This window comes from Arachis hypogaea, chromosome 10 (genome assembly GCF_003086295.3).
Source record: "Arachis hypogaea cultivar Tifrunner chromosome 10, arahy.Tifrunner.gnm2.J5K5, whole genome shotgun sequence".
Classification (NCBI taxonomy): domain Eukaryota; kingdom Viridiplantae; phylum Streptophyta; class Magnoliopsida; order Fabales; family Fabaceae; genus Arachis; species Arachis hypogaea.
The window spans coordinates 111,732,448-111,756,421 of record NC_092045.1 but is presented as its reverse complement, the minus strand read 5'-3'; the positions used below and the strand labels follow the sequence as shown (position 1 = coordinate 111,756,421).

Below are 23,974 nucleotides of genomic sequence, written 5' to 3'. Positions count from 1 at the left end.
ACAATAAGGATGAAGGGATATGAAAAAATGAGAAAAATATTTGTCATTACACAATATTAAACACAATTTTAATTGGCTATCTAACCGTACTTGTCATACCAATGTATCAGTAAAGCAATTAAAACACGTGAAAATTTTCCAACCTTCTGATGAACAAGAAAAAATTGCAACTTTTTGTAATTTAAAGATCTGAATGAGCTCAATTAAAATGCAGTAAACCATAATCCAATTAAGTAAGATCAGATATGGTCACGTGAAAAACAAAGAAAGAAGTTGCTACGACTATGAGACATGAGACGTTTAGTCAATTCTACTAGGGTAACACAGAGAGTATGCATGTGATTGCTTATTGATTGCGTCTTGTTAGATAGATAACAGCAAAGAAAATGAGAGAATATAATATTACATTAATAAGGCCTAATGTATATGAGTTGGGGAGCTGAATTGAGATAATTGATTGCTTCATGAGGTGAGTATAACATGCCTCTATCCTATCACATCACTTGCACATGCACTATTATAGACTAGTAGTGTTGACAATAAAAGAAGGTTCCTTTAATCTGCCTAACTCCATGACGGTGCTTGCATGTGTTCTGTTGGGTTGTCCACACCAAACTTTTCTTTCGCTACACTATATAAATATTACATTATTAACATTGTTTCATTATACACACATACATGAACATGAACATGAGGGGCATCCATTTTTATATAAGCAAGCATGACGTGAGGAAAAGCTTCTTTCTAGTTTCTACCTATCACCGCATTATTATTAGGCAAGTTATTTGAGTGTGACTATAATAAGGACCACGCACTACTATTCGCCACCACCACCATGCCCTTATGCGCAAGAAATGGAGAATTAAACAAACTCCAAAATCATTGATGGTAACTGTTAGAAAGGTAAGAGAGAGCGATAGAGAAAAAGATTTGTGTATATTTAAGTTATTTAGAATGATATAATACAAAAGGTATTTATAAGTGTTAAAAGAATTAAAATAATAAAAACGTAATATCTTATAATAAATATTTAAATATATACTAAATAATATTAATTGATCACAATTATATTTTAACACGTCCGAATTATTTAAAAAAAAAAATTCACCATGATAATTTTTTAGTACAAATTAGAGTCAATCCTACAAAAAGACATTTTTTCTGTCCAATCACTTGTTTGTTCCGTTCCTTTTCTATTTTTTCCTTTTTAAGTGTAGTTAGTAAAACTCTCAAGTCGAATAGAAAGAACATTTCAAAGCACATATGAAATATGGAATATGTTTGATTTTGATGGTATATACTTTCACCCTAGTTAGCTGGAATTCGCTAGAATTCAGATGATATTATATAAGTGTTAGTTGGAGCTTCAATTTTCATACTATAAATAAATAATAAGTATATACTTTTATTATTGATTAAATAATGAAACAGAGGCCACCGAGAAAACAGACAAAAGAATACACGTACATATTCCAATTCATAAACCAACTAACTAACAAAATAATCAAAAGTGAAACTAAATGATAAAAGAAAAAGAAAAACAAAGTCCAAAAGCCAAATAAACGCGAATAATCATCATTTGTATAAGAAGATTAAAGCTAAAGCTAACCACTCCACTATCGAAATGAAAATAAATTTATTACTGTTTTTATATGGTTTAGCTCAATTACCTTTGTTACAAATTGTAATTTTGCTATCTCGTCCCAATAAGTGCAAATATATTATTCTATAGCAAAATGTACAATTCCAAATACCGCAATAGCAAAGGTATATCCACCGTACCAATACGGAAGATATATTTGGAAAACTACGTACAATAATACGTATAAAAAGAAAAAAATTATATTTATAAAACAGTAAATATAGTAATATACCAAGCAACGATCATTCTTCTAACGGCGTTGAGTTGAGTTGAGTCAAACACCGACTGTGCAGCGCTGAACAAGCTGAAACTTAACGGCGCCGCTATCTCCGAGGGCGATGCCGTTACTGCGGGGTCCGAACGTGATGAAGGCAGGGCAACGGATATAGATGTGGTAATGGCCGGAGACAAATGCACCGACCTTCCAACGGACCTTGCCGTCAAGTTTAACGACGACGAGAACGTTGCCGTTGTTCTGATCCTGGCTTAGTCCTTGGAAGTTAAACGGAGCCACCGGAACATTGTTGCCGGAGACAAATGGGGACCAGACGTCAACCTCCTTGTGGCCTTGGTACGACGGAGGAATGGAAGTCCGGAGGGTGATCTGTATATAATAATAAACACAGATAAAAACTCATATGTAGTAAATTTTACTAGTAAAAAAAAAATTAAATAATTTAATTGATTTTACTAAATTTTCATGTAAGAATTTTTAGTTATTAATTTTATGTGAAATTGACTATTAATTATTAATTAGAATCTTTTATGTTGAATTTTCATGTATAGTCGACTTCACATGAAGTTGATTACTGAAAGCCGTTAGATGAAAATCTAGTCAAATCATTTAACAACCTTCAGTATCATCTTTTATAACTGTTACTGATTCAGTATCATCTTTTATAACTGTTACTGATATATTCATTCATGTGTCTGTTCGTACCTGCTGGCTGCGATAGGAGATGTAGGCGTCGAGGCGGTCGTAGTAGATTCCGATCTTGTCGTTGGGGTTGCGGGAGGAGAGAGTGACCTGGAAGTTGGAGGTGAGGAAGTTGGCGACGGAGGCGTTGAAGGCGTAGACGGTTACGTCTTGGAGGATGAAGGTGGGTTTTGATGGTTGGAGGATGGCCCAAATGATGAGGATTGTTAAGAGGATGATGAAGCAGATGATGGCTGTCCACCAGAATATTCTCTTGAAGATCTTCTTCTTCTTGCTCTTGTGGTGCCCGCACTCCTTCACCGACATGCTTGCTCTTCAAGAACAGATCAGACCTGTGGGAAAGTGATCGATGACGAAAATGTGCAATGTTACGTACTCAACAATATATATACTTCTTCATTAGCCTTATTCGGCGAAATTGTTTCTACGTGAAGTTATATTTAAAAATTGGTGAAAATTCAGATGAAATTAAGTTATATTTAAAAATTGGTGAAAACTCAGATGAAATTAACTTCAAGTAAAGTTGATACTTGAAAGTATTTATATAATTTAATTTATTTAATTAAATTTTTGTCAGACGATTTTTGTATATTAATTTTATTCAACTTCACAAAAATTTTTATCTTAAAAATTATTAGATAATTTAATAAATTTAATTAAATTATTATTTAATTATTTTTAATTATACAGTATTCTCCGGATTATTATTGTTAAAATTATAGCTTGTTTATGCAAGTTATATAAATTTTAACAAATGAGGAAAACTTTCTCCACTCAAATTATTAAGCCAATTTAAAGGTGACATCATGAATACTTCACACATGTGCCACCATCGTAATTATTATTTCACGTCTTTTGCCTTATTTAATTTCTAAGTTAATTCATTTAATAAAATGAATCATATGTTATTATAATTTCTTTACTCGAGCAACTAAATACTACAACTATATATCCTCAGTTGAAACCTCCTGTATTAACTAATGATCAAGGGTAGTTTATATACTAAGCCACCAAGTTAAAATATAGTGGAGATCAAAAACAGTATTCATACATTAAAATTAATTATTAAAATTAGTTATATATAAATATATATTCTTTAATTTATTTTTAATATATATATTTTATATTAATAATTAATTTTGATAATTAATTTTAATTTACATTTGGTATGATTGTATTAAGATATGTGGGATACTTTGTGCTTGCGAAAGTCAACGAAAGGTATCATTAACCATTTGTAAGAACAAACAAAGAAACTTTACTTGAGTAAAAGAAAGATAAATAATTTTATAACATTTAAAAGTTATATTATTAAGAGAAATTTTATTAATATTTTAAAAGAATAATGTTAGAAAATCAATTTTTTTTTTGTCAATGGTAAAGAATTTTATTATTGCGCTAAAGCTAGGTCGTTACCCGGAAGTAACGCGCCGTATGGCTCGAGTACGGTGTCAAAGCAAGAGCCGCTGCATCGGTGCCCGAATGTAGTGTTAAATGAGCAAGGGTTCTCGCGTTTTCGTGAACGGACGAGGGTAAATAAGCTAGTTCACAAAGGAAAAGGTAAAGGTCGAAACGACAAAAGGTTGAGATTTGGGATATGGAACATAGGCACTCTAACAGGAAAGTCCATGGAGGTGGTGGACACCATGACAAGGAGGAAGATTAACATTATGTGCCTACAAGAAACGAAATGGGTTGGTGCAAAGGCTAGGGAGTTGGATTCTTCTGGTTTCAAACTTTGGTATACAGGAAAGGTGAAGAATAGGAATGGAGTTGGAATAATTGTGGATAAGCAGTGGAAGAAGGACGTAGTTGATGTCAAGAGGGTGGGAGATCGGATCATCTCTATCAAACTTGTGGTGGAGGGAGGTGCTTTCCATGTGATTAGCGCCTATGCACCGCAAGTGGGTTCGGACGAACAACACAAGATAAGGTTTTGGGAGGATCTAGAGAGTTTGGTTCAAGGCATACCTTTGGGAGATAAGATTTTCTTAGGAGGAGATTTAAATGGCCATGTTGGGAGAGAAGTGACTGGATATGGGAGTATTCACGGAGGCCATGGTTTCGGGGTGATCAATGCCGAGGGTAAAACTATTTTGGACTTTTTCTCAACTTTTGATCTTCTCATCGCAAATACATGTTTTAAAAAGAGAGACGAACATCTTATAACCTATAAGAGTGGCATGACAAGCTCTCAAATCGACTTCTTCTTGTTGAGGAGAGTCGACCGGAAATTTTGCATTAACTGTAAAATTATCCCGGGAGAGAGTTTGACAACACAACATAGGGTGCTCGTCATGGATTTTCGCGTTGAGCAAAAGTTGAGGAAAAGACATCATACGAAGAACCCAAGGACGAGGTGGTGGCGGATGAAAGGTGAGGAACAAAGAAGCTTCCTAAGACGGGTAGGAGAAGAGGCAAAGTGGGATGGGAATGGAAGCGCGGAAGAGATGTGGAGGGAGATGGCAGAAGTTATTAGAAGAACAGCAAAATAAAGTTTTGGTGAATCTAAAGGAATAGGACTAAGAGACAAGGAGTCCTGGTGGTGGAATGCGAGTATACAAGAAAAGATAAAGATAAAAAGAGAATGCTTTAAAGAGTGGTCTTTATGCCGCAATGCAGATAACTGGGAAAAATATAAGGCGGCTAAGAAAGAGACAAAAGTGGCTGTAAGTGAAGCAAGAACAAGAGCATATGAGGGTCTCTACCAGTCTTTGGGCACGAAAGAAGGAGAAAAAGGTATATATAGAATTGCAAAGAGCCGGGAAAGAAGAACGAGAGATCTGGATCAGGTTAAGTGCATAAAGGATAAGGATGGAGAGGTGTTGGCTCAAAAGGAGAAGATCAATGAAAGGTGGAAGAGCTACTTCTACGAGTTATTTAATGAGGGACAGAAGACTCTTCCGAGCCTTGGTCGATTATGCACAAGGGAAGAAGATCAAAACTTTGACTACTATCGAAGGATTCGAGACTTCGAGGTAAAAGAGGCTCTAAAGCAGATGAAAAATGGCAGGGCAGTAGGACCTGATAATATCCCGATTGAGGTTTGGAAGGGTCTTGGAGGAAAAGGCATCAACTGGTTAACCAAGCTTTTTAATGAGATTTTAAGGTCAAAGAAGATGCCTGATGAGTGGAGAAAGAGCACCTTGGTACCTATCTACAAGAATAAGGGGGATATACAAAGTTGCGGAAATTATAGAGGGATTAAGCTTATGAGTCATACTATGAAGTTATGGGAAAGGGTGATAGAACGGAGGTTGAGAAAAGAGACACAAGTAACAGAGAACCAATTTGGATTTATGCCAGGCAGATCTACCACTGAAGCGATATACCTATTAAGAAGGATGATGGAGAGGTATCGTAGTAATAAAAGGGATCTACACATGGTGTTTATTGATTTGGAAAAAGCGTATGATAGGGTACCAAGGGAGGTCTTATGGAAGGTTTTAGAAAAGAGGAGAGTAAGGATCGCATATATTCGGGCAATTAAAGACATGTATGATGGGGCCACAACTAGTGTGAAGACTCAAGGTGGTGTGACAGAGGAATTCCCTATTGGTATAGGATTACACCAGGGATCATCCTTAAGTCCATACCTTTTCACATTAGTCTTAGAAGTACTCACAGAGCACATCCAAGAGCCTGTGCCATGGTGCATGCTTTTTGCCGATGATATCGTCCTTATGGGAGAGTCAAGGGAAGACCTAAATAAGAAGTTGGAGTTATGGAGAGAAGCTCTAGAAGTGTATGGTCTGCGCATAAGCCGTAGCAAGACGGAATATATGGAATGTAAGTTCAGTCTAAGAAGGGAAAACTCCAATATAGAGGTGAAAATTGGAGAGAACACCCTACGAAAAGTTAAAAGTTTTAAGTATCTTGGGTGCATCATACAAGATAATGGAGAGATTGAACATGATGTAAATCATAGGATCCAAGCAGGTTGGTCAAAATGGCGGAGTGCATCTGGTTTTATATGCGACAAAAAAGTGCCTTTAAAACTTAAAGGTAAATTCTATCGCACCGCTATAAGACCGGCTATGCTGTATGGTACGGAGTGTTGGGCGGCTAAAGGGGAGCACGAACATAAGCTGAGTGTGGCAGAGATGAAGATGTTGAGATGGATGAGTGGTCATACGCGATTGGATAAAATAAGGAATGAAGATATAAGGGAGAGAGTTGGAGTAGCACCTATTGTGGAAAAGATGGTTGAATCGCGTCTCAGGTGGTTTGGACATGTGAGAAGAAGACCGATAGAACATCCAGTCAGGAGGGTGGATGAGATGGAAGATGGACAAAGGGCGAAAGGCAGAGGAAGACCTAAGAAGACCATCCATGAGGTGGTCAAACGAGATCTACATGTAAACGGTCTCTCTGTAGACATGATATATGACAGAGCACAATGGCGTCGTTTGATTCATGTAGCCGACCCCACTTAGTGGGACAAGGCTTTGTTGTTGTTGTATCTTAAATATAGATTCTAAATTAATCCTAAATTATAGAGTTAAATTCTAAAGTTAGTTAATATTAGTTATCTAAAAAACAATGAATCAATCCGATGGTAGGGTGAAATTATTAAATCACAGTAAATTTACTATCATGTTTTCAAATAATCGTAATCTTGCATGTATATTAAATATGATCATTATGATACCGTGTTCTTATTTATATTTAAATTAAAATTAAATTTCTTCGTTAAATTGACAAAATGACAAATAAAATGAAAAGAATTGCGATACTCACATACAATAATTGATGAAAGTATGAAACCCCTCCCCTACTTTTTTTTTTCAAATTTAGTAATTTACCAAAAAGAAAAATAATAATTTAAGGAAGTTTTCATTGCTTGTTAAGTATTTCTTTGTGACCGTTGGATGGCTTAATCAGAAAAGGAAGATCATCGTTCAACGTTTGGGGTCAATGTAGGGCCCACTTAAATGATGAAGTAGCTTCCAGCCCAGTTGCACCGACCATTCCTTCCGTTCCTTTTTTAATGGTTGGCGACTAAAAGTAAATAATAAATAATGAAGACTAACCACAATTAAAAACAAAAAAAATTATTTCAAAGAATTATAACTCATAATCTTTTTATACTTATTTAGAAGTTACAGATTTAAATTTTATTTTTATTTTTAGTAAAAAAAAATGACTTCCTTTTTTTATCCATGCTCCCACAATAACTTCTGCCCCTTCTTTTTTTTCCTTTTTTTTTGAAATAACACTTTTAATTTTGTTTTGTTATTTAGTGTCTTTGAGACACAAATATATACACAAATACATATAAATATATAAAGTTTATAATATATTTGATAATAATACAAGATATATATGTATAAATCGCTACAAAAAAAGAATTATTTTAATATTTAATTTTTTAACATTATAATTAAATATTAAAATTAATATATATTTTTGATAAATATTATAAATGTCAATTTTTTTTATATCTTTTATGAATAATTTGACCGTAAAAAATTATTTTTTTAATTTTGACACTCATTTATTTTCAATTTATTCAATTATTTATTTTTTTTTTAGACTCTGTCAATTTTGACATCACACTACTCTCAGTTTAAAATCATACTGCTCATTCTTTATCTTCAAAATCTCAATTTATTCTTCATCTTATTTTTTGTTAAAAATTTTGTTGAGAATATTTTATAGTCAATAAGTATCAAAATAAATAGTATTTTTGACGGTTAATAAGTATCACAAAAAATATATTCTTAAATTTTTCTAACAAATTATTTTTGACAGACAATATTTATCAAAATAAGATTTAAACTTTGTTTTATAATTACTTATATGTTAAAAAAATTATTTTTAACAAAACTTTTATTAACATATTTTCATAGTTAAAATAGTATCAAAATTTATTTTTTTGACAAATTTTAATTCTTTTTTTACACATATAATCCTAAAAAATAATTTATATTATTGTAGTGAATTAAATATTAATTTTAACTGTTGTGTCTTATGTACTGTATCTAATACTTTGATAATTTTAAAATAATAATAAAAAAGTCAAATTTTGTGTTCTATTATGTCTTTATGTCTCAATTAAAAAAACATTAATATTATATTTGATTGGAAAAAATAATAAAAAATAAATAAAAAATAATATTTTTTTATTTGATTTGCAAAGAAAATAGAAAGAAAATTTTTTTTTGTGTGGATCTCACTAAAAAAATTTTCTTTCCATTATAAATAAGAAAATAAGAAAAAAATGCTATATTTTTTATATTTTCAATACTACCTTTATTTATATTATTATTAACAATTATTAATATAAATTTAATTTTAATATATTATTATAATAAAAATTCATATTTAAACATTATATGTATTAGATAAATAATTTAAATCAAATATTTAAAATTATAATATTTTATAATATTTATAAAATATATTAAAATATAAATAAATAAAAATATTTATATTTTATTTTATAATTAAAATATTAATGTAATTTTATATCGTTATAATTTTTTTCATTTTTTATTTAAATATTTTTTTTATTTTTTTCATTTATTTTCTATTCATCTAAACAATATACAAAATAACTTTATTTTTTTATTTTTTTCTTATTTTTTTTCTTTTATTTTCTTTTCTACATTTAAACAAAGTATATATATATATATATATATATATATATATATATATATATATATATATATATATATATATATATATATATATATATATATTATGTGTATCTACGCATCATCGTATTTATTCAAATTTGTGTCACAAGTCTCACAATAAAGAAACAATAAATATATATCATCATATTTAATGATTAATGTTGATATCTCAACAAACAAACACAGTCGACGATCTTTTAAACATTGGGTGACTTTATTTTGCAAAATGGTTTTCTTATTATTCATGTGCAAAGACACATCTACGAGACAAACAGAACAGAAATAAAAGTTCCCAACAATGACATTTTCTTTTTATAATTTACAAGAATAAATTTTGCGACCCCTTCAAAAAGCTAAGGTTGTATCAGCACTTATTATTTTAATTAAAAATTCGAAGTTACTAAAGAGTAAAGAGCAACCAATTATAGCCCCATATATATATATATATATATATATATATATATATATATATATATATATATATATATATAAGAGCCTCTTTTTTTTATGTTTTAACACATGATTGGGCTTTTATATGTAATTTTATTAACAATTAAAAGGAAGCCAGAAAAAAAGAAAAACATATATTTCCATTCCATTATTGCTGGTACAGACTACGTGCCGGCTTCTTGGGCTGCTTTCATTACTAGTTGAAACCGAGCTACTCTTTAATTAATTTTCACCTCCAATTGAGATAATTAAATGCAATTTACACGATAGACCAAAAATACGGATTTTTTTATTTTAATAAATAAAATAAATATAATAATTATTAAATTAAATAATTTTAAAATTTATTATCAAAATATGTTATTCTTTCTTATGTCATATACATTATAAACAAGATAATTTTATGTATATTTTATTTATAATCAGAGACGGAGCTAGATAAAATATTAGAAAGGACAAAAAATATTTATACAATAAAATAAGACTAAAATAAAATTTTAGAGAAGGATTAAACTAAAATTTACATATAATTTATATATAAAAAATTAAAATTAGGAGAAATCATTGCCCCCTTTTCCTTGTATCTGGCTCCGCTCTTATTTATAGTATAATTAAGATAACATGCGTAAACGTGATACGTATATATCTCGTTTATATTATAAACGAGATATGTATAAAATTATCTCGTTTATAGTATAAACGAAATGAGAGAGGATGTCAAATTTTGATAATAAATTTTAAAATTATTTAATTCAGTAATTATTATATTTATTTTATTTATTAAAATAAAAAATTTCCAAAAATACTAACGTAAGCAGCATTAGTTGACAACTCACACCTACTCGATGGAGTTCTTTTCTCCCTTTTAACATTAGATTAATGGAGAAGCAACTTTCTAAATATATATTATTTCTCCTTTGGAAAACAACCTTTGTTTGATAGTCAACTTTATATCATTTTTCTTTTGGACCAACTCACTTTTAGTTACTTGCCCCTTAGCTTGTGCCCTTTCATTCACATAGTGAATAATTAGTCGTTAGCAGCTCAAATCTGAAAGAAAGATAGATGCCGTTTGGTGTAAGAAATATTAAAATTTAAGTTAATTAATTAACTATATATATCATGCTAATTTAACATCAAAAACACAAATCTCAATCTGCCCATTACATATTTTGGATTTGAATAAAGATTTTAACCACGTCCACACACACACACACTGACACACATACACACACATATATATAGTTTAAATAATTAAAATTTATTTTATTTAATATTTATTAATTATTATTAAAATTATTAAATGCTAAATAAGAAAAAATATTGTAAGTGATGACTATATTTGAAACATTTATGAAGATGAATAAGAGAATTGACTATTCACTCTTTATTATAAGCCATCATATTATTACATATAGAGTCCAATAATTATTGCCAACAAGATAAGTTTATTATTTCCGATCAATGGCCCAAATAGTTGCACTTCATTTCGGCATCTTTACCAATTATTAATATAGCTCCCGTCTTCTAACAAATATTATTTATTATAAGTTTATAACATACAAGGTGCGTGTTGGTTTAAGCTTTTGTTTATGAATAAAATTTTTAATAATAAATTTTGCTAGATAAACAATGGGAACGATGTAAATAATGAGTTGCACTTTAAATTTACTAAACTAAAAAATATTTTATTTCAGTTATCCACTATAATTTTAGTATTTTACTTTTCATTTTTTTTTATTGTAGTTATTTTATTTTTTTTCTGTCATGCTGCACTGCTTCTGATCTTCTTCTTTCATTCGTCATACCATTTCTGTAATGCTCCTTGCAACCAATGTCACTGCTGCATTTTTTTCTTTCTTGCATCACGTCACCTGCTCTTGACACTGTCGCTGCACCTTTTTCTCCCATAAAATTAGGGGTACGATATCCTTTCGATGCAAAAACCAAAAAATTTAAATCACAAACCTTTTTCAGGGCAATAGCGCTGGAAGCTCTCTCCTTTTTCGGTAGAAGGAAGCTTCTTAATCGCTTCCTAGTTATCCAAATACGGTATATATTCGCCTATGTTTCACGGGCTACTGCTGCACGCCTTTTTCTCTTTTATGTGAAATTGCACTATCGTCGAACAAGAGGTCTTATTCCGTCACTGTTCCAACGCTACACTTCTACTGTTGTTTCTACGTCATTGCATCGTGTCTTTGACATTTCTATTGTGTACCACTTTACTTCATTCACCTAAATGGTATGACCAAAATACGATGAACATTATGTGAAACATGTGCATGCAGATTCAAGCAAAATACTAATGATATACCTAAATAAACATTTATTTTAAAATAAAAATAACCATACAGATACTTAGTAAAATAAATATTTAACTTAGTTGATAAGAAATAAGTAACGAGACAGCAGCTCCAGAAGCAGCAAAGTCGCGATACAACAACGACAACAGTAACACAAAATTGCGAGAGAACGGTTGTGATAAAAATAAAAAATTTTAAAATTATGATTAAACTTAGTTAATTCAAAATTTAAATTTTAAAATTAAAATTAACTTTTTTTTAATTTATTATTTACGTTGTTTAAAAAAAACGTTGTTCTCGTATAATTTTTCAATTTTTAAATATTATTCCATGGCAGGTAGACAATATTGACAAATGACAATAGAAGATTCTATCTTACCTCTATTAATTAGTTCAAACGGAAATGCTGCATGTATATGTGTCTTCACATGTATATGTGGGTATATATTCATGAATGATGAATATGTGACAGTAGAGTATGAATATTTGAGGGTCAACCAAGAATGTTGCATGTGATAGGGCCAAGCGGCTAATTAATTAATATATAATTAAGTAGCCAATGGTCATATTAAAAGTTGATGGTGGTGCACTCACATTCAGATCCCAAGTTGAAGGTGATCTCTACACCTTTTTAGGTGATATAGGTTTTTGAACTCAAAATAAAGGTCCCTGCTTTCTACACCATCTTCTTGGAACGTACTTCTTAAACAACAAACTCCACTTTTCACTTTTTCACATAATATAATTCAATAAATAAATTCTTCTATTGTAGTTATGATCAATCTATACTCACTATTTAAAAGAAAATTAAATAATTTATAATTTATAATTATTAATTAATCATTATTAATATTTTTAATAATATAAAATTATATCTAATAATATAAAATTATATCTAATAATATAAAATTATTTAATTTTTTAATTAATTAAATATTAACTAAATTTTAATAAAAATATTGATCCATCTGTTAAAAAAGAAGAATGGTCATTGTTACTCAATTGAGTCTCAAATATCCTATTTATATTGACTTGAGTTACAAGTCATTTACAGATTCCACCTCCATCTGATTCAAGAATCATGATTGGCTAAAAGTCTCTGTCAGGCAAGTAGTCAGTGAACAGTTACTGTCCCCTATAATTATTATTTGGCAATAATTGCAAAATGAAGCGGCTAGTATAGTGGATAAGGGAAAGGAATCAAGTTATGCAATGCATATACTTGATTTCTTGGTTGTCTTGTGCAAAGGCCAAATGGTTTCTTCAATTGGACATAATAATGAATGATGCTGAATAGGCAAATCGCCTCAGAGAATCTGCACCTGCCAAATACTGACAACAGTACAGTAGTTTAGCTTCCAACAAGCTGCATAATATTGGAAGGCTTTCCAATGCTCCAGTCAACTTTTTTGGATCTTTGGTGATCCAGGGTACAATACCATTGAGATATATTATTAAAAATGTTGAGGGTGCAGATTTATTAGAATTATTATGGTGTAGAATCATAGAAAAAGGGTGCAAGGTGTTCTCAAAACCTATTGAAAAGGTGACAAGCAAAAGCTACAGGAATTTTCCTAGTTTGGGGGCAGTTGTAGTGTGTTGTTAAATCATTGAGCTACAGCTATTAAGCCACAGCTATTAAGCCAGCTGTAGTTTGGTTTTTTTGTGGACTAAATGGGCCTGGTTGTTTATGTTGGATCGGGTAAGTTATAAAAACCATGTCCCACCCCCATTTCATTACGTGAATATCATTATTCGTAACCTAGCGCAGCCATCGTAGAAGAAACTAGGAACCCCTCTCTCTAAACGCGATACCCAACCCCACGCAGTTCTCCTAGGACCTTGCAAACCGTCGAAGTCGCGCGGAAGCAGCACCTCACAGCCACTCCCAGTCCCAGGAACCAACGCCCCCTAACCCCATGCGAGTCCCGTTGAAGAACCGCCTCCAAGCAGCTCCGGAGAGCCAAGAAGCAGCGTGGACCATCCCCTCCCAACAGTGGCATACCGGCGAACCTTACCCCTTCGGAGAGCCAAGAACCTTAATACCTGGCAGATCCAGTAGTTCCAGCTGCATGCATCATATGGATAGAAATGGGTTGCCCTTGTTGTTTGATACCTAAGAGGTGGGGCCCATCTTCTCCCATTCAGGTTTGTGATATTTTTCTTTATTGATGTCAAACTTCGTTTAAATTTGGTTAATCTGAAATCTGTTTGATAGAGGATGAGAGAGAGGCCTTCCGACGGATCTGAAAGTCGGTTGTATTAGGTGGATGAAATCCTGAGTGTTTATGTCAGCGATTACCGATCGAGTGTGCAGTGTGGTGGGACAATTGTGGGAAGCACACCCAGACCTTGGAAAAACTGTAAGTATAACCAACATGATTTCGGAGATCCTGATGTTCTAATTTTGGTTATGAAATAGGTTATTCGTTCGTTGAATCTATTTTATATAAATTTTTGGTTATAGAATACTGCGGGAATGTATGGGATGAGAGATCTGGATGCAAAACCAATATTGTTCTGCCACAGGCCATTCAGTTAGTGTGTATCAATTGGCGAGGTGAGTGACGTTGAAGTTTGTCCTTGTGTCATTTATATTTTTTAATCAGTTGATGATTGCCTTAGAATTATTAAATAATTAATTACGAAGGGGATTAGTGCTGGTAAATAAATTCAGAAATAGTTGTTTGGTGCCCGAAAATGGTGAATAAGTTGATGATTCGGTTTGTTTCATGTTGCATCAGAAGTTGCTGGCTTTTTGGTTATGGTTTATTCTGCCAGTTAGAGATCAAAGAATCATTGTAATGTAATTTGAAAACTTGAATATTGTTGGACCTACCAGCTGGGGATGAAATAGAAGTAAAATGGAGGTAGAGAGAATATTTTAGCGTTTGTTTGAATGAAGGTTGTTACGGAGTTGTATAGTTATCGGCGTTAAAGCAAGATTATTTCGTTGTTTTTGAGTATAATGGGGAATTTAAATTTAAATTCCCGTTGATTTATTTGAGTGACTCCGATATTGATGATTCAAGTTTGATAAGTTTCCATGAAGATGACCGCCGTATGGGAAACAATTTTCCTATTCATACGATGGTGATCAATATGGAAACCTCTGAAACTTGAGTAATCAATTTCGGAAGCAGTCAAACGAATCGCCGCGGATTTAAATTTAGATTCTGCTTTGTACTTAAATGCCACGAGAAACTCTTGCTTTAGTTCTGATAACTCTACAACTCTGTCTCAGCCTTCGATCATTCAAACACTATCATTTTTTTTCTTGCTCCATTTTACTTCTATTTTATCCCGGTTGGTAACTCCAACAATATTTGTTTCCGCAGGCTATTCGAAAATTTCTGTTTTAAGAAATTCGATGCTACCTCGTGATGGTGGTAACACGGTCTATAATGATTGTTGTTAGCACGATAACCAATAGGAATGCAGGAAATTGAAACTGATATGATTTATGATCTCTTTTGGCGTCGAATTATTACGCAATAGAAATAAAAAATGCAGTAAATTTTTTTTAATGTGTACTTCTTTGTTGCTGACTTCCTGAGGTCGAGGCCCAGAAGGGGGGATAAGAAAAGGCTGCGTGCGCACATTGCCGACATGTACCTTGGTCCTTGGCTATAAATCATGTTTTCGTCAGGAGGGAGGGGCACGTGAAGCAATTTAAAGTGACAAAATCTCACAAACGGGAGACGCATTCTGCGCAACATGAAAAGGGGCTTTTGTTGGAGAGGTACATATATGTTGTTGACAGCTTGTTTCAGTTTTGCTACCTTATAAATTTCAGAGCATGACATGGGGAACACGTGATTGTGTTTTTTGACTTCACTGGCCACATGAGGCTGCATATATTCAGCATTTTTCCCTTGTTGGAAAGAAACTTATTGAATTTAACGTTACTCTACATTTCTTTAGATTGTGTATCTTGTTTTGGCGCGATTTTTTGTTCTGTTCTTCCGTGTTATTTGCAATGAAAGCTTTATTAGCATAAGAGTAATGTTGCATCTTTCTCCATTGTTTTGTCTTGGTTCTTCAGTTTTAGTATGTAAGATATGTTCGGTGGGTTCTGTGCTTTTACATTGTTGGAAGGTGCAAGTTCGGTTCTCTCCGTTTTGCTATGGAAAACAAATCATGGGATTTGTGTTTTGTTTAGTGGATGGAAAAGACACGCTTTGAGCTCTTGGCTGGAACCCATGTTTGTCTTCTAAGCTTATCCGGTTCAGGTATGCTTCTGTTTTGTTCTTGTGTTTGTTTGTTGTTTTTCCCATTGTTCTGACACTGTTTCTTCTTCCCTTGTATTCTAATTTTAATTTTTTTTTTATCGTTTAAAGAGGCTCGCTTTACTTTCTATTGTCCCTTTAAATACTTTTGTTCTCATTTGATGAAGAAAATAGAAAAGACGATGAACCACTTTAGCTGTTTTGTACTTTGTTTTTGCTAACTTTATGTTCTGTATTGTTCTTTTGGGTTGATATTTTTTTAGATTTCCACAGTTGACTTCAATTTTAACACTTTCAACCCAATTGTGTCACTTGCATGACAGGTGGTTGCCGAAATAAGTTCTTCAATTCATCACAGGATACTGCATCTATAAAAGAAATGTCTGTTTCCTATAAATGTAATAACCGGGTTGTACAGAAGTTTATATGTATGGAAGGCTCAATTGGATGCATGAATGTCAATAATCTAACCATCACTGAAGTGCACTAGTATTTTAACTTGGACAATTCTTGCAATGCCATTCCTTTTCCATTTCATCAAGTCTCGTTTTGTACTTCCTAGTAGGGCTGAGAGATGAATTAAACTTCTTAATGTACTTTGTGCTATACATTTTCATGTATCTTTTAGCAAGTGAAGCAATTATGTTTGTCACGGAAGTTGTTTATGGTTTTGCTGTGTTAATTTTATTATGCAGATAATAATCTCTCCTTATTAGTTGTAGGCTGCAGAGAGTCGGTACAGAATTTAGTAGGGATAAAATCGCCTTACTTGCACCGTTGCATTGTACAATGAAATTATGTTTTATGCATTTTGCATTTCCTCTATCAGTTTTCGGCTTATAATGAAATTTTGTAGCTGTATGTGTTTCGTCAAATTATTATCATGTATTAAGTGAGAGTCATTCTCAATCCCCAAAGGAAGCAGATCTCAAGATCCTTGTCGTTTTTTCTTGTGACTTACATTGGGGTCGTTATTTTGTTTAGTGTAAAAACAAAAGTTTTTTTTATACAAAACGTGTATGATGTTTTGTCTCTGTATAATAAAGAAAATATATTATTCAAAAACGACGATTCCTCTTTTTAGTTTTAAAAAATATATTTGTCTTACAAAACCGCAGTAATGCTATGAACTATCATAACAGGAATGTCAAATACCAAAATAACAAAAATTATCGCATTTCACATTAAAATTGTCTATATGTAAAAATCTTAGGCTGTATGTACCGTATGTAACAGATGACGTAAACAGAGGAGGAGGGTAAATGGATTAACGGATTAAAGTGCTAAAATCACGTATGATTAATTATACTTGGCTGAGTTAATAACAGTTATGCTGGAATAATAAGCTGATGTTATGCATGAAGTGAACATTAAACTAATCAATACAATAGAATATACGTTAAAAAGTAAACCACGGAAGACAGTGAAATGTTAGACTGCTACAAAGCGGGTAACACATGGTGATAGGTGCTGTTATAACTAAGGTTAAGAGGAGCCTACTTCCTAACCAGAGTTATGTATAGGACGAAGATGGTAACGATTATAAATAGGATACACGTGTAGTGATTTTATTGCCGGCGGTTCTGGTTGGATCGGTTGGTATGACGGACAGTTGAATGGTTGTCCCCTCCTTCAATTTGACGTTGCTCCTGTATGCCTTCGTCGAAAGGGAGTAGTTGGTCAGGAATCGGTGATGGGTGGTGCCGAATCGATGTTGCATGAATTTGATGTAGTAGAGGACTATTGTTGGTGTGCTGAGTCTGTGATCGTCTGCCAGATAGGAATTGTTCGAACGCCATACGAGCTTCATCGATGGTTTCGTAAGCCTTATGGAGGTTGCCGCTAAATTCGTTAACTTGGGTATGACAGGCCGGCCAGGAACTATAGATACCAGGGACCCTCCCTATGAAAATAACATAGTATTTCTTCTTGGCACGGACCATGTTGAGATTCCAAGGGAGAGTTTTGTTGAGTATGTTTAAGATGAGATATTGGTTTCGGTGGTTTTTAAAGGCAACGACGATGGCTCCTGTGAATTGAGCAGGAAATTGAAATTGTGCAACCGTAATATTTCCAACGGTTGGAATTTGATCGACTGTGGGGCTGACACGTGTCGTTTTGCAAGGAGCATAAACTAGCCTAACTTTTGGTTTGATGAAGAACAGGGTTCCGGTTGGAATAAAATATTATTAAATAACATATAAATTTCAATACTTAATTATAACAAATGAAAGACAAAACAAGTATGTAATTAAATTGTATTGACTTATTTATTTAACGTTTGATATACAGGTTGTAATTAAATTGTATTAACTCATGGGAGGTTGACGAAGGCTTGCAGGTCGTAATCTGCGCGACACTGGATGCAGGGGATATGAGCGGCCCCTCCGGAAGCATGGACGGAGTTTCGCTCTGCTGCACGTCTGCGATAGTCATACAGAAGAGGCATATGTCCCCTGGTCGAGCACCTTGGTGCGGCACAGACGGTGTGTTGCTCTTCTATACGGGGCATTTGGACCTCACCTGGCCACGACATTGTCAGAATTGAAAAGCACCTTGCCTTACAATCAGCGAGTGAACCAGCCGCATCAAGCTCGCGATACAGTAACAGCCCTTTTTGTTTTTCGTCGTTGCCGTCCGTGCGAAGCAGCAACGTCATGCTCAGTGCGTATTTGGCTGCTACATGGCCTGTACTTGTTGCACTATTCAGCATCTGGAGCCCAACGTTTTCGTTATGTCTAATGAAGAGTTCCCGAAGTGCTTCCCGAAATAGAAGCTCTGGATGGCCAGCTACCATGCATCGATCAAAGAATCTCTTTGCCTCCGGATTGAGGCACCACCACCACGGTGTGGCATGCGGTGGTGGGATGGAAACACTCCGGTGAACAATATCGGAATCTCCCGCATCGCGTGCAGCCTTACAGGTCATTCTGAGACTGCACAACTCTCGAATGGAGTCTGAGGCAACTTTAATGGTAATTGCTACCCAGATGTCGTTGGGAAGGAAAGCGATATTTGAGAAACAGTCGATTGTCATTTTCAGTTTGTTCGTGTTGGTTCCTATTTTGATGGGGATGGGGATACGTGTTTAGAGTATAGGGTTTGGAGTGTGGCATAGGAGTGTATCCTCCATATTTATAAGTCCACCGACCCTGTTGGAAACCTGAACTTGAGTGTAGCAGATACGTTCTCACTAATGCATGCGTAATATTTAACGTTAAATTAAGCGTAAGTATTTTACGGTGAAAAATGAAAACTGTCTGGGGAATGGTATTAATTATTGGAAAAGAATAGATAAACAAGAAGATTTTCTAAGAATGTTCCCATAGGACTCTCCTAATTAAATTCACTCTATTAATGTTATTATAATACATTGTTCAGACGTTGTTAAACAAAAGTTGTTACTAAGCTATACTTTTCTAGACCTGTATTAGTACAGATTATTCCACGTGCAGTCAGCAGAATGTTAAAGGTTCGGGCAGATACTTAGCCGTTTAATATATGAATAGTTAACAGTTAATTTTCCATGTCATCTGAATAGTTTAGGGTAGTTTAATACCATGGATGTGAATTTGGTGTTATTGAAATTTGTTTCGTGTATCACATAGAGGGGAGTTAATGGGACGCGTTTAATGCGAAAATGAAAAATCGTTGAACATATGGTGGAGGGTACGAAAAACGGATAGGTGAGGTTAATGCATTTATTACCGAATTTAAAGCCCCGGGGAAGCGGTGTGACTGTCCAGTGAGATAACTGTGTATACATAATTGGATTGGAGAATGTGATGAGTCATGTCATATATAAATATAAATAAGTTTCATGTCTGAGATTACTTCGCTGACGATTTTGTTAAGAAGATTTGAAGTTTGTTACATCCCTTTGTGACTAGATCGCTGTTCATTGGGTAGGAAGAATGACGAGCCTCATCGTGGGTGATGGAAGTTGTTTTTCCGGAGGAACTCGCCCTGTCGCCCCTCTACGCGACGACGGTAGGCGGTTTCACACTATCTTTTTTCCCGGTTATCCTTGACGTTCACTCTTTTTTATAGTTTTTTCTGGGTTTGAATGTCCAGAGGTTGTCCCCTCCGTGAATCCTAACCAATTTGTCATCATGGAGGACCTTGAGCAGATGTTGCGCAGGGCATGTGACGCCCTAAAGACAGAGCCTCCAGTGTTTGAGCCCCGCGATTGCGTACACGTCCAGGGCCACCGCTACTATGGGTTTGTGGTTCGTGTGCGGGGCCCACGGGACGGAGTCAACTTTGTTGCCTTCGGCAGGTTCTCATCGGACGAACGCCTGGCCAGGCAAGATGCCGCTTTATCATCCCTGCAAGATGTTGTTGGAGAGTCTGGGAAGGAGATCCTCGACTACAATTACTACGTGGCGCACAGTTGCAGGGAACGACTTCTTGAGTTGGAGCGGATATGTAGTCTGTCCGTCGACTCCCGTGTCGCTGAACTGGAGGCTGAGAACGCTAGGCTTAGGAGTCGTCTGGCATCTTGGGACACCTTGCACGGCCGTGGATAATGGATTTGTTTGGTCTTGGGCTGACGGTTTAGTGTTTCTGGGGTTTGGGGTTTGTTGGTTTAGGGTTCATGGTTTTGGGTTTTGAGACTTTGTGGTGCATGGTTTATTATGCTTCTTTTTGTCTCGTTACTCTAACGATTATATTATTTTTTGCGTTTTTATGGAATACTAACTATCTATTTCTTTTTGTGTGGCTTACAATGTTTGCCACAAAATGAAAAAAAAAATTTGAAAAATTTCATTGCACGCAGCTTCGAATATGATATATGATTTTCATTGCATAAATAGTCATGAGTCTAGGCGTTATTTTGTTCTAAATTATAGTGCATTGCATGCAATGGTAGTTACTTTGAAGGTCTTTTCACGTGTTGTTGGAAGTTTGTTGGACACAGAAGTGTTACGTTTAAGACGGAGGTCAGCGAAGAGCACACAGTCACACACCTTTGTATCGTAAATGTGGTGTCCGAAAGGGTATAAAGTGATTGCTGGAAGGTTGTGCAACCAAAATATGGACATTAATGTATTGATTGTGGAATTTAATTAAGTACCTCGGGAACTGGTGTCATTAGGCAGTTCCGATTGGGATGGAGAGGGAGAAGACTGAAGGAATGGGTCATGGTTCATGCGAATTCGTGTTTCGTTTTTGGCGTTGATGTAGTGAAAAGACAATAATTTTTCTATTAGTAATTTACTCAAGTTAGTAATAGGCTTGCTGCTAACAAGAAAATTGGTTTTACAAAAAACTCAACCTGACAGTATTGCAAAGAGTTCTTATGGAACATAAATTTATCACATCCTTGGTTAGGCATCACGGCTGCTGCAAATAAATATCGAATCTTCGGCTAATGTCCTTGTTTGATATTTAATAGTGAAGAATGTGTTAGCCTAATGAGAATCACTGGGTTTCTGTGCTTTCTAGTTATTAGATTAATAAGTATTTTAAAAACATGGATACTATTGATAACTTATATTTCGTTTCCATTAAAGATTTAAAGAAAGAATGATATTTTTTTTATAAAATCTTCGCAGCTATAATAATAATAGTACTAGCAATCATATTAAAAATATGATTAATATTAATCATGATAATCATAACCTAGGGAATATTCATAATATTAATAGTACATTCAAAGTATGTTAATCTTGAACCTAGTTTTTTTGAAAATATAAAATTTATTTCCAGGATTAATAAAAGAGTAATATTATTGTAAGACGAACAAAATATAACTATGATTTAAATTTTGAATAACTAGCAAAGGAACTAAATAATTTAAATTTAAATGTTTAAATTAGGTTAACAACTTTCAAAATTAAGTATCGAACATCGTTAGATAGTGGCTTTAAAATTTTACAAAAGTCACGGCTGTACCAGATAACTTCAAATTTTGAAAATTACCAACTTAACCATATAACTTAAAATTTAAAAATAAAAAGCTACAAAAAAATTGATGATAATTTTACAAGCTACACACATAACGTAAATTTAGTTTAAGATTTCGTTGTCCATAAGTTTGCCAAAAAAAACTGATGATATAACAAAATCTATGACTGACGTTATTTTCTCTAAATAGTTAAAACAACAAACTTAGAAACCAAATCGGTGTAATCAAACCGATGAGTATTGCGAGTGTCAAAACCCAGTAAGTTAAATCTTGATTGTATGATAGCTAAGGATTCCCAGGATATGTGCATATTGTTACGACGAGTTAAATATATAATAGTTATTCCGTAGATTTAATTTCTTGGATAATTATGATTTATTTGTCTTTTTTTAAGATAAAAATCCACTCAATTTCTTTCGTTTCCTTTGTTTCTTTTCTATTTCTTTTCTCTCTATTTCTTTCCTTTCAACCAAGCATAGCCTTCAAGATATTCAATATAATATGAAAATAATAATTTTTAATTTATAAGAATTGTGTGCCTTCTGATTGAGTGTTTTGAATATGAACTTAAATTATCACTTTATTCAAAATTCAATATGATTTCGAAAATAAGCAAGGTTAACATACAAATAACTAATTTTTAAATAATGCTAGTAAATCTTTATCCTATTTTTGTTACACATAATAACAACGTAATTTTTTTTCATTTTTAATGAAACTTTATTTATTTAATAATTTTTTACATTTAGTAAATCACTTAGAATATTGTGTTTTTTTATCTCTTCTTTAATACTAACTTAAATTTATATTTTAAAAAAAATTATATAAATATTATTTAAATTTAGTAGAAAAGCGGATTAAAACGCACGGCAGTGGCTCTTGAACCACTAGTTTGCTAATAAAGCTTATTTCAAAATTAAAAAAATTTGTCATATCATCCAATAATAATTTCAAATTGATCAATAACATTTTTAAAAATTGGAGTAGCAACTCCTAAATAATGTTTAGTGGCGCATGACACACGAAACCGAATGGCTTCCACAAGAAGAATACATTCATTGCGGTGCTGAAGGCACATTCTCCTAGGCAGTGCAACTCTAAGTACATTACCTCAACCGTTGATATCCGCTTGATTCAGACGCTATCCACTCTGTACGGGTTCTTCAACCTCAGAAAATCCTCTTTTTTCGTCTGAGTTTGTTCCCTTACGAACAAATGGCCGGAGATTACGCCAAAGGTGACGCCCTTAGGGTTATCAAAGCGGCAGGCGAGCCGTCGCGGCCCATGGTAGGTTAACTATTCCGCTTCTTTTCTTGCGATTATTTGTCAATCTACTCTCCGCAAGTTGTTTTATCTCTTACGCCGACCCGTCGTGTGTCCTTATTTCCAGCGTTTGCCAGTACCGAATGGGCTCCTCCCAAAAAATAGCAACCATCTGTACGTCACGGTCGCCGATGGGTCCAACCGTACTTTCAAGAGATCACTCTCGGCAGGGGATGGCAAAGGTTCTATCATGAATATAAGCTACAACCATCTAACATTCTTCTGTTCAAGCACAAGGGCAGGGACGACTTCAGCGTTCGCATATTTCAGTCACCGGGTGTGGAAAGGACGTATGATACGTCCGGTGATGACTCCGGCGACAACACCCCCCCAAGTGTCAAGGAAACGTACACCCGCTACTGAAGGTACCCGGCGTCGAAAGGGGTGTATCAATGTCCCTAGGAGCGCCGCTGCAGCTGAGGTGGAGCAGACATTTAACTCGGAGCACCCCTTCTTCATCATGCACATCACAAAAAGGCTCCTTGGCATCCACTTCCTGGTAATGGCTTTCCCCCTCCACGATATATACACCTGT

General features: G+C 33.9%; 1 protein-coding gene and 1 long non-coding RNA gene across 2 annotated transcripts; one reads left to right on the top strand and one right to left on the bottom strand.

The window, feature by feature from the left end:
• Positions 1-1,621: 1,621 nt before the first annotated feature.
• On the bottom strand, positions 1,622-2,988 carry LOC112716602 (NDR1/HIN1-like protein 1). Its single transcript, XM_025768539.2, has 2 exons — positions 2,583-2,988; positions 1,622-2,246 (listed from the first exon to the last, which is right to left on the bottom strand). Exons 1-2 carry the CDS (start codon positions 2,883-2,885, stop codon positions 1,917-1,919), a joined length of 633 nt encoding a protein of 210 aa, XP_025624324.1. The 5' UTR covers positions 2,886-2,988; the 3' UTR covers positions 1,622-1,916.
• An 11,462-nt stretch (positions 2,989-14,450) lies between these two features.
• On the top strand, positions 14,451-16,782 carry LOC112716601 (uncharacterized). Its single transcript, XR_003160415.2, has 3 exons — positions 14,451-15,718; positions 16,022-16,208; positions 16,529-16,782. It is a non-coding gene; the product is annotated as an uncharacterized lncRNA (long non-coding RNA).
• The last annotated feature ends 7,192 nt before the right edge of the window (positions 16,783-23,974 follow it).

Bases quoted from the DNA above. Each gene is read 5' to 3' on its own strand.
- LOC112716602 (XM_025768539.2), bottom strand. From the start codon at position 2,885: ATGTCGGTGAAGGAGTGCGGGCACCACAAGAGCAAGAAGAAGAAGATC. The intron at 2,247-2,582 runs GTACGAACAGAC...TATTATATACAG, and splicing joins TCTCCTATCGCAGCCAGCAG to ATCACCCTCCGGACTTCCAT.